Source organism: Gordionus sp. m RMFG-2023, chromosome 4, assembly GCF_954871325.1.
Source record: "Gordionus sp. m RMFG-2023 chromosome 4, tfGorSpeb1-WG-v2, whole genome shotgun sequence".
Taxonomy (NCBI): Eukaryota; Metazoa; Nematomorpha; class Gordioida; order Chordodea; family Parachordodidae; genus Gordionus; species Gordionus sp. m RMFG-2023.
The window spans coordinates 789,342-801,184 of NC_088778.1; the positions used below are offsets into that span (position 1 = coordinate 789,342).

General features: G+C 29.4%; 1 protein-coding gene across 1 annotated transcript; it reads right to left on the reverse strand.

Annotated features, from left to right (window-relative positions):
• Positions 1-5,606: 5,606 nt before the first annotated feature.
• LOC135928104 (threonine aspartase 1-like) lies at positions 5,607-11,169 on the reverse strand. Its single transcript, XM_065464453.1, has 13 exons — positions 11,127-11,169; positions 11,018-11,085; positions 10,911-10,979; positions 10,699-10,819; positions 10,501-10,591; positions 10,340-10,425; positions 10,137-10,279; positions 9,992-10,064; positions 8,946-9,055; positions 7,627-7,723; positions 7,048-7,158; positions 6,038-6,240; positions 5,607-5,729 (listed from the first exon to the last, which is right to left on the reverse strand). The coding sequence occupies exons 1-13, from the start codon at positions 11,158-11,160 to the stop codon at positions 5,652-5,654; spliced, it is 1,284 nt and encodes a 427-aa protein (XP_065320525.1). The 5' UTR covers positions 11,161-11,169; the 3' UTR covers positions 5,607-5,651.
• Between the last annotated feature and the right edge of the window lie 674 nt (positions 11,170-11,843).

Below are 11,843 nucleotides of genomic sequence, written 5' to 3' on the forward strand. Positions count from 1 at the left end.
AAAAAAATAATATTCGAAAACTATTTATTATACCACAATTTAGATATTACCGCATTATAAAATACATGAAGCTTATATAAGAGATTAAATTAGGGCCATGAGAGATGTCAGAAATCACATGATCCTATGTTAAAACCTGGATATATGTCAACTTCCACCTTCAAATTAAATATTTAATTGTCTTAAGTTGTAGAGTGGTATGCTAACTAAATGTTCTAAGTGCAAATCGAAGTTTTAACATGTCAAAAGTTAACTTTAATTTTTAATAATAAATTATTTTTTTTCTTCTTAAATCACAGCTACTCAAGGTTAAATATCGAATTCTAAATGATTAAAGTAATTTTTTAATCGTGTAATTAACAATAGTGACAATTATATTTTTAAAATAAATATGAAGACCCGGGGCAGGTTTTAGCGGGGTAAGTTTGGGTCATTTTTTAAGCAGATGTATATTTTTTTGATAAATAGATGGTTGACTCAATTTTAGAAGTTTTAAGTGACAACCTGTCCTCCCGGATGATAGATATAATGTCCTTGAAACCTGGCACTCATTTAACATATTTGACAATGAAACAATTTATAGCAAAAGATATCCTGGGTTTTTTTGATTTTTTCTCAAATTTTATATTAATCAAATAAACTTAAATACTTTATTATTTTATGGATAAATATAAGTACGGTTCCATCCTTCATTTGTTTATTCTGATGTAATGTGTAAAAAAAATATTTCTTTTTATATATCATGATAAAACGAATAACTGTCAAATTATTTTGTTAAGCTTTTAAAATTAATAAAACCCTTCTCAAAGTTTTTAACTTTATCCATATCCTCTTTGAGGCGTTTGAAATTATATTTAAATTCTTTCGATTTCTTCTTTAGTGTTACTTGGAAACTTTGTAATCTCAATTAACTATTCACTGCATTCAATTCCTTATTTTTTCTTCTTTTAAATCCCTCTAGCATCTATTGCCCCAAGTCCAATCAAGTTAAGAATTTGGGGATACTAGGTTACGGGGTTAAAAAGATACTTTTTAAAAATATCAGATACTTTAAAAAAAAATATATTTTACTAAGTCAAAATTTGATGAGTGTCAAAATTTATTAGATTGTTTCGTCGTTATCAGTATCACTAATATAAATCATCTAAACATTTATGATACTTACATCATTTACCATATTTTCGTCATCCATTAAAATAAAACATGTTCTGAATTGGAAAAACAATAACTTAATGACAGATTCTTTAATAAATTTAATATAAACATGAAAGCTTAAAATAATATTGTGTCAAAATATCTATTTAATGTATCTACGAAAAGTTACAGATACAACATGCTAAGTAACTAGATACTTTAAAATAAAACTTTCATTTGAATTGGATAGAAAATAAACTTAGACAGATATAAATAATTTTTTTTACAAAAACAACACGTAAAATAAATTCTAACAAAAATTATCTTATTAAATGTATCTATTAAAAATATTTTTTTTAAAAAACAGCTGAAAAAGTAACGAGATGCCGATACTTTATATCAATAAAAAAAACTCACTAGCCATTTTTTATTATTATCTTTATATTGTGACAATTATTTTTTTACATTTAGCCGGTTCGATACTTTTATACATATAAACCGCACCCCCACTCCCTCCCGCCAAATATGTTGTGACATTGAAATAATAAAAGTTATATAACAAATAGGGTGGTTAATTATGGTGATAAACATATTAATATTTAAAAAAATATATATTTTGATTATATTAAATATACCTCGATATTTATGCTTCTTATCAGAGTTGTTATGTATCTAGATATAAAAATATGGTATCTGTATCTGTATCTAGATAGATTTTTGATTAAAATATCTGTCTCTAGATATTACTTTAGACGATGTATCTGTATCTAGATCCATTTAAAAAGTATCTTTTAACAACTCTGCTTCTTATTTTAATTGTCTCCGTTGGCAGTGAAAACGAGGAGTTGGGAAATTTTAGGGAATACCCAGGAAGATATGTGTCAATCTTCCTTTTAATACGTCAATAAAACCCCGCTTCTTCGAAACTTAGAAAAACGAAAGCGATATTTTGGATTCCGAATTAATAGTAAGTTCACGGAAAGAATTAATTAAAATAATCCATCATTCAAAACAGATGTTCTCTTTTACATCTCGAACCAACAGATTCCGTTATTGATAACCCGCGGCTTGATGGGCATACGCCTGGAGTAGAGGGTGTGACACATGTATCATCGAATAATAATTGCGATCCATTAGGTATAGTGGAAAAAATGGAAATCCTAAAAAAATACTCGCGTCTAGCCGAACAAACAATATAATTATTGAGGTAGTGTTGCAGTGGCCCGGCCCATTTCTAGTCTCCTCTGACTCTTGGGTCCGACATCACGGTTAGGAACTAGACCGATGGTCCATCGGTATGGTGTCACTTGACTCAACAGTCCATCGGTGCGGTCTCATTTTAGTAAAAAAATGACCGAATGGGATGGAACAGGACCTTCGCAAACACCACATTGCGCTATATCAACCAAACTGCTTATTTGGGGAAAGAGGATAAATCCCTAATCAAACTGATAACCCAAAAGAGCTATAAAACAACAATCACGAAAACCCTTTTGATCGAATAAAAAAAAATCCGCTTCGAAATTTGCGTTTACCAAATTTAAAAATTCGTGACCGTCACAATAAGGAGGGCGGGCGACTATTTTATTTGCAATTTAGAATGTTTTTTTTTAAATTTCATTTCTAAACATGTTTTATTATACATAGTTTATTATATGTTATTCTTAATAACTTTGTAAAATATCGATTATAGAATTAAATAACTCTCAGAATTCTAAATCTAGAACTTCTGCTTTTGCTACTACAGATACAAATAGGGACGCATTTATTGGTACCGAGGCAAATAAATAGGCTGATATTCACCGTCAACACCTTACCAATAATCGCCAAGACTTTAACATCGGTTTGGCTCTCACACCTTAGCCATTTTTTTTAAAGAGGTGGGGCACCGGATTTCTACTAGATACGAGAATCCTAAATGAGGACTACTACCCGCGTCAAAGGCTGACTATAAAACATAATAAGGTACAACTATCTTAGCGTTATAACTTCACTGAATGAGACCCCGTGAATGGTCATCTATGCTTGGGGCTTTTGTATAATCCCGTTAACATGCAATGTAGCACCAAGAGGTCTCCAATGTTTTAACGCAGGAAATAATGGCGAAGCGTATTTCCAAGACGAATATTCTTTAAATTATCCACTTATGGTTAGATAGAATTAAAAACCCTTTTGAACTCTTTTGCTGGTCGCGGAATGTATCATATACGCGAATCTCTAACCTTATTTAAGATTATTTAAAAAAAAGAAAGGATGTCATACTTATTATCGAATTTTATGATAATTAAATTTGGCAGACAGGTCAATTTATCCAATTATAATGCTTAATTATTATTCGTTAAACCCGTTTCCTGCGAGTTTAAAATATACAAATTTTTAAGAAATAAAAAATTGGAAATTGAAAAAAAGGCGTGTCAACCAGCTGATTTCCTGTTTCCAAGACGTTTGAAAATGCGTTCGAATCCGCCAATCGCGGTACCTGTATCACCCTTTTTGTCGGTACGCGATTTATAATTCCGAAATAGTTTATCGAAAGTTACAAAGTAAAAAATAACCTAACAGAGTTAAACCCTTTCCAGGTAGGTAGAATTACAGTGTCAATTTCTATCTGTATTTTCTCGTCTCGTTTGTTCATATCGGGAACTTCCATTTTTAAAACTAAGGGACATTTAAATAAATGTCCATCATTTGCTACTTACCCTCCTCGACTCTTCTCACAATAAATTACTAAAATAAGATGCGTGCATTTAATTTATCAAAGGTATAAAAGTAATAGCTACATAATTTGTCCGGAAATTTATAGGCGTTATCGCTAATGAAGTGAAGTAGCTATACCAGAGGTCCGCAATGGGCGAGTTTTTAGCTAAAAAGCCCACCCACTAGTTGTTTTAAATCATTTTTAATTTCATAATTTAACCCGCTAGCCCCCCTCCTAATGTTAGGTATATTTTAAAAAATCTGACCACGCCCTCCAGAGGCTGGCGTGAACGGGCGGACTAAAAATCGCCCAATTCAGACCTCTAAGCTATATATTCTTTTAGAACTATTCATCATTTATTGGAGAATATATGTTGGGTTCATAAGCACCCCTTGAGAAGGACTTCAAATCCTCTAAGAACAATTCTGGATTTCTGCGATAACTCGACAATTTTGGTTAAACAAATTTAGTCGGGTTTCTGCCCTTTTTTTGAGATATCAAGAAAATCAATTTTGATCAGCTGAGAATTTTGTTTTAAAAAAATGCTAAAAATTTTGCAATATAACTTAGGATTTCTGAAGCTAAGAAATCCTTCAATTTGTTATTAATGTCAAAAAAATGAAGAATTTGTTATTTTTTAAAAAATAATTTTCAATCGATTTTCGAAAATATATATTTTTGACTAACTTTTAATAATAAATGGCTCGTTAAAATTTACTTTTATATTAATGGAAATTTTGAAATAATTGTCGTTTTAGATGGATTAATGTTTTATTAAATCATAAATAATGGCCGAGTTATGGAAATTTAAAAGTCGGGTCAGTATTTATCCCACTAACACTCTACAACGAATATCCTAAGAGGGTCAACATCATATGTTAAACCCTCATTGTTTAAGCCTCGGTTAAATTTTGAATTATATTAATTAATCACTTGGGTTAGGGTTAAAATCTTCAATTTTCCCTTTGAAATAATCTACAAAACGTACCATTTACTTATATAATTTTTTTAAAAAAAAAATCAAAAAATAATCTTGTCCTTGGGTTTCAAAGTAAAATAATAAAAAAACCGCGGCCAATAATTCCTAAAAATTTTGCTTTGCCCATTCTCAAGAGAGCCTAGTTTTTCAAAGTTGTCGAAAGGTGCTCGTGTCAACTTACATGGGTTTACAGTCACCGCTAGAATTCTCGCGTAGGCGGCAAGAGGGTAACGGATCATCGTCTCGATAAAGACGATACTTTCTCAAATTAAACCTAAAACAAAATAAATCCCCAGCGTATCTTCTTTATAAAAATAAAAAACTTTAATATTCTGCGAGAACGCTGACAGGATTTTAGAAAAAATAATGAAAGGGGAACAGCTGATGAAACACGACAATTCTTTTTTCAGATTTTTATTTTTTTCTTAACCTATCGTTATCTTTTCCCGTTGGCATATGTCATGTAACGCGGAACTTTAAAATTTTTTTGAAAAAATATTAGGCGCCAAAATTAGAGTCCTTACATCAGAACCCAAAGAATTTTTATTTTTTTTTTAAAAACGAAATATAAATACACAACACCATTTTTAAAAATATAATTTATTCATGTTTTTTTTTTGGGGGGGGGGAACTTGTAGTTCCACTTCCGGTTTTACAGAGTGAGATTAAAAAATAAAGAATTATAATTTTAAACGCGACATTGTAATTAATTAAATTATATAAAACGATTTCCTTAAAAATACGGAGCGAGGTAGTAGTATAACATAAGTTTATACGAAACATTACATTAGTAGAGTATATATATACACATAACAATATAAACGCGATGCTAGATTTCAATCAGGAAAATTTGATCATTTTACCCTGGCAATATATTCTTCGTCCACAATTCTGTGCTGCTTGTTTAGAAAAACACACCTAATTTTACAAAAGTAAATAAATGATATGAAAATCTTTTTTATATAAATTATATTTCAAAAATGTACAAACAAACAACAACAAAGAAATCGTTAGGATTCGGAAGTTTAGCGGATTGATCCATCAGCCATAGTTTTCCAGTCCTGCCCGGAATATTTTTTTTACAAGTTACCCTGCGCAACCCAAGAATTAGCATTATTCTATGTTTTTAATTGGCTAGCCAGAATCGATATCAACATTTCGGATATAAATGTATAATTTTTAGCGGTACATTTTTCTCGACGTTGACGTCATGGCGAATAAATTACCTTAGGTTTAGGGATTTTGGTGTCGCCGACGAGACCGGAAACGTAACTTATACACATAGAACGACACGTGTGTCCCCAAACAAATTCGTATCGGCTGCTGGTGTCAGGCTCTTCGGCGCTATCATCATTGTCCTTCTTCAAGCCAATCAACGCGATCGCACCGCAGAGACTTTTGGAGGGTTCGGGTTCGAGGCTCGCTTCATCTGGCGGAAAGTTTAAAATCAACATAAAAATCAAATATTTAAAATATAATTTTTTGTAGTTATTAATATTTTTAAAAGATAGGAAATGGGATAGGCCCATCCAATTAGCGCCAAAAAATTTTAACCCTCAATCAAATTATTTTTTGCCAACCCCTCTCTCTAAGCCCACCCCCAAACTGAAATATCCTGACCATGGGCCAGACAAAATACATTTTATAACTAGCTGGATAAAATTATTTATATATCGTGGTCTGAGAATTTATTCTATTTAAAAAAACATCCGAAAAATTTACAAAGTAAGTTAAATTATAACCAATATAAGGTTAAATCGTATCGAAGATGATAGAAACTTAATTTCTAAAATAGCTTCTCCTTTTAAAAATCACAAAAATGTGGAGATGGAATAATCTAATTCCAACCCGATGATGTGCCGTATATGATGGAATCCCTTGGAGTTCCGAATCTCTCATTTTTTAAAATCATTTATGTATAAAATTTGAGCGGGAAATATATTCCAGCAATGACCATTTTAACCGCGAATTTGTGTGTTTTTAAATTTAAAATTGTCTAAAATGTCTTATTCGGAATACTCTAGAATACTGAAATATAATTCGGGTTAAATAAGCTCTTCAAATTTTCTAATCTAAATTTTAAAAAAAAACGAGAATTCTATTTCCTCAGCTAAAATAAATGCAAATTTGAGACCTCTAAATAAAATAAAAGTATGGTTCTTTCTTGGGAACCCGGGCTAAAAAAGAACCCCCTTTGATCCCATATGTTCCATAAATAAAAGTGTCCATTATAAACCTAGAAAAGTTTGCAACGTGTCCGTGAAAGCTTGGTGGACGAAGCGAGATCGCAGCAAATCTTGGCTCAACGTTTTAGCCATCAGCGATTTTATGAGCTGTTCGCCGCACCCTAAATTGTTAAAAAAAATTAATTTAATTTAATACGATTTCAAATTTTTTTTAAAAATATTTTAAAAGAAAGAACAAAGGGGGAAAAAAAAGGTAAAACAAGGGCCTACAGTACTTTACAAATCGGTATACGATTTATTGTATCGCGATTCGAAAGAAATATTTAAATTGAGGCGATAAGAAAGTATCGAAATGACGCGACAACAGGATCTTGCCAAATTTGAAATTCATGCTCTGAGATCGAACGCGTTGGAAATCGCTATTAGATTAAATTGGAAAAATATTCTTTAGCCTCGATAAAAGGAAAGAAAATAAATATATCCATGTACGGTAGTTAGCAAGTGGCTAAGCAAAATAGTCTCTGAATTCTAATTCGCAAAATAACTCTTTGCTTTAGGTTCAAGGAAATGGGGGGGGGTGGATAATGCAATAAAATTGTTTTGCAAAGTAGGATTAAGGATCATCATACCGGAAGTTGAGATAGCTATTCCGTCGTAAATTTTTGTACGATTCTTCGCGTTATCCTTTCGATTCTCGGCCCAACAACCGCACCCATACATTGCGGCCTAAACATAAAAAGGTTAATTAATATTATCGTTTTTTTTAAAAAAAAACAAAATGATTGTGCTATTTACCAACTTAAGATTATAGCGCGTTTTGTTTTTAAATTTTAATTTTCCAGAAATGCATTCTAGTCATGTTGGAAGGATATCTATCCTATAAATTCCCGATATTTATATAAATCATCATGTGACTTAGAAACATATGATTGAGAAGTTGTTATTAGATATGTCACTTGTAAATTAAATTTTTATACGAAAATATAATTACCGAAGAAAATAATGCGATAAATTAAAATTATATAAATGGTTATTTATTTAAAAATTAAAAAGCTTTAAAAAATATTTATTTTATTTTAAGATATTTTCTTGATTAGTGAACTGGCGACTTTATAATTTAATATATAAATAAAGACATTTACAGTTGACATTAATTGACATTTAACTTTATGATATTATAGCAAGATAACAGAAATAATATTGTGTATCTACAGTTGTTAAGGAGGGATAAAATTTAGACATATTAGAATCTAAACAGTTCTTAAAGAGCCGAGGGAAGCAAAATTTAGCAAAAAAGTAAAAAAATAAAAATGAGATATTGAATGTTTTTGCATAATGTAAAAGTATATTTTATTGACTTTTAACATTTATGATATTATAGCAAGATAACAGAAATAATATTGTGTATCTACAGTTGTTAAGGAGGGATAAAATTTCGACATATTAGAATCTAAACAGTTCTTAAAGAGCCGAGGGAAACAAAATTTAGCAAGAAAGTAAAAAAATAAAATTGAGATATTGAATGTTTTTGCATAATGTAAAAGTATATTTTATTGACTTTTAACATTTATGATATTATAGCAAGATAACAGAAATAATATTGTGTATCTACAGTTGTTAAGGAGAGATAAAATTTCGACAAGTTCTTAAAGAGCCGAGGGAAACAAAATTTAGCAAAAAAGTAACAAAATAAAAATGAGATATTGAATGTTTTTGCATAATGTAAAAGTATATTTTATTGAAGTAAATATCAATTTGTAAAAATAGAGATCACATGTTTTTAAAAGTTAAAATAAAGAAAATTAAAATCAATAATAAATCCTCTAGAAAATACATTAACAAAACGTCCATCATAAATGTCGATTACAAATAGATAGATACAACAAAAACAAGCTAAATAAGGCAAACCAATTTTATTTTTTATAGAGGATTAAAAAAATAGAATTACGTGTCCGATTCTGCCAGGTTGTTTAAGGATGGGACCTCCACTTGATATGCCAGAGTAAAAGTTTCCTTGGGAGTCCAAACATATTGCTCCGACTGTACCTAGATTCAAGCCTGCGTGATCAATGATTAGTTCATAAATTTAGCAAAAGTCAATGGAGAGAGAAAGATAGATTTAGGGAAGATAGAGGGGGGGTTAAGACCATTCTCCATAAACCAAAAAAAAATGTTGAATTCAGAATAAGTTTAAAAACCCAAATAGAATCTAGTTATTTTGTCGGCCAAAATTACCCTGTTACATAAAAAAAAATTTGGTTTGTGAAGCGGTTAAACCCCGAACCTGACTGCCCAGAGTCAAAGTCGCCAATAGGAATGACTCCTCTTATGAGTCGATGGCGGTGTATATTTATTGTTTAAACGCGTTTAAGCATGTACAGTTATAAACTACTATTTTTTTTCTTTCTTATATCAAATATGAACCATACTAATAATACAATACTTGTCTCTATAAAATATAAATATTCTTCCCTACTAGGATTCATAAACTGGTTATAGAAAAATAATGTACCCTTCCTCATCCAATAAATAAAGCCCTCACACCACAGGAACCCTTAGCTACCTCATGTATAGGGCTCAGAAGTCACAACAAAGGTTTCCAGGGACCTTGGGTTTATAATAGATAGAGAATTGATTTAAAATTGTGAGGAATAAATATTTTAAAAAAGTGGTATCAATTGTAGTTCAGATGGGCCCACCAAACAATTTCAAAAATTGGTTCTTATCGAGGTTTATTGATTTAGTTATTTGAAGTTTTCTTAACATCATTTGAATTAATTCATGATTTAAATTAAAATTGATTTTTATTTTCCAAACTTTGTAATTAATTTTTTTTTTAAATCGATAATTATCATGGAATTGGAGAAAATAAAGAAGGAGATTTTAAGTATTAGCCTATAATGAATAACAGATTAATTAATTAACACGAATAAGGTGGATCCAACTATAAAAAATTTAACAAAATTACAATCGATATAATATGGGTTAGCATACTTTCTTCTTGGTCTGGTTCTGAGAGTGGGAGATAGTCTTTGTCATTGATAGATTTTTGAAATGTTTTGTAAAACTTTAATATTACATTATAATATAGAAATGGTAACACATTATTATATGTTAAAATTTATAAAAATAATAAAACTGGGTTGGTTAATTCATCTAGAGGAATAATGTCTGTATCTTTCTGATATTCAGTAAGAGATGTATTCATTCCATTTATTGAGTATTGATTTATCTCTTCTTGATGCATCATCATAGCTTTTTCATAATCTTCATAAGTTTTATCTTTTAATTAATAATAAAATAATAATAAGATAAAATTTTAATAATTTTAGCATGCAAAACCTGTAATCAAATCTTTACCATTGGAAGTGCTTATAGATTTACAACAGCTTTGAGCCCATTTGTAAGCTTCATCACCAGCTAACATACTGAAATTTAAATACAAAGGAAATTTAACTTTTTAGAAATTGTATGTAATAGTTAAAATAATTATTTATATATACCATGGTTGAAGTAATTTTGTATTCTTATGTAATCTTGAATCAATTTGGCGCTTTAAAATTTGATTTGCTACTGCAATAGGATTTTTGACCCCTATATTCATTTATTTTGAAAAATATATTGATAATAGTTAATTTTAATTTTCTCATTTCTACATAATCCTCATAAAATAATCATTATAATTTTATATGTAAATAAACTTTTCAAGGCTCCTACACTACCCCAGTAGCCAAATTTCCCTTCCATAACTGATGCATCACATTCAACCTCCCCATTAATGTTTAAATTTGACCCATATCCAGCATTATTTAAGTGAGAGTTCTATTTTATATATTTAGGGACAAATATAATCAAAATTTTATTAGTTATTTTAGATATAAATTACATCTTATATAAATAGTAAATAAATAACCTCTAATAACTTTAAAACATAACTTATCACATCATTTCCAATATTTTCTTTTAATAACGATTTAATACCCTAAAGAATATTTATAATTTATAGTTTAATAGAGTTACTTTATAACAAACATCCGATGCTAAATCTTTATAATCATTATAAAGATTAGGATCGTGATATCCAGCGCCTATTTATAAGTGTAAGTTAAGACTTTTATTCATAACTAACCCAAATGCAAGGCTAAAAACACATGTTTTGTCATTTCATAATGCTCCACTAAATATTCTCAAATATTAAAAAAAAAAATTCCATTCAATTTATTTAAATATAAGAAAATAAGGAAACGCTTGGTTCTCTAAAGGGGATTATAATAATACATATACAAATTCTATAACCAAATGATGCAATTTTATATAATAGCAGGGCTCAAACTCTAATAAAACTTAATAAGTATATAGTAGCAATTGATTGTAATAGAACTATAAATTTAATTAATAAAAGTCTAACCCTGATTATAAAGATTATATCCATCTTAATCCTAATATTCTTAAAATATTGTCGAAATCCTATTTTAGAAGAGGCCTATCTAGGTATGAATTGTTTAATGAATAAACTTTAAATTTCAGATATTGACAAAAATATGCAAATAAGTCAATGCATTGGAGATCTTAAGATGATTTTAGATTTTAAATCTAGCAATGTAATTATTAAGCAATATTGCAAAATTATCAAAAATTTTTTTGAAGTAGCAAATAGTGGAGAACCAACACTTGCTAATGTAGAAATGATTAATATTACCACCATTCTCTTCTAACAACTCAGAATGCACCTAAAAATTTATATCAATTTCTTAAAGATATGTCATTCTTATCTAAATTACAGATTAAAAATATAAATGATCAAATTTTGCTCTTTAAATATATCTCAAATATCAATCCAAATAAT

What these genes read in the sequence shown, in the direction of transcription:
- LOC135928104 (XM_065464453.1), bottom strand. Translation starts at nt 11,160, where the DNA reads ATGACAAAACATGTGTTTTTAGCCTTGCATTTGG. An exon ending in CATCGGATGTTTGTTATAAA is followed by an intron (nt 10,980 to 11,017) that starts GTAACTCTATTA and finishes AATATTCTTTAG; the next exon opens with GGTATTAAATCGTTATTAAA. An exon ending in CCAAAATCCCTAAACCTAAG is followed by an intron (nt 5,730 to 6,037) that starts GTAATTTATTCG and finishes TTGTAAAATTAG; the next exon opens with GTGTGTTTTTCTAAACAAGC.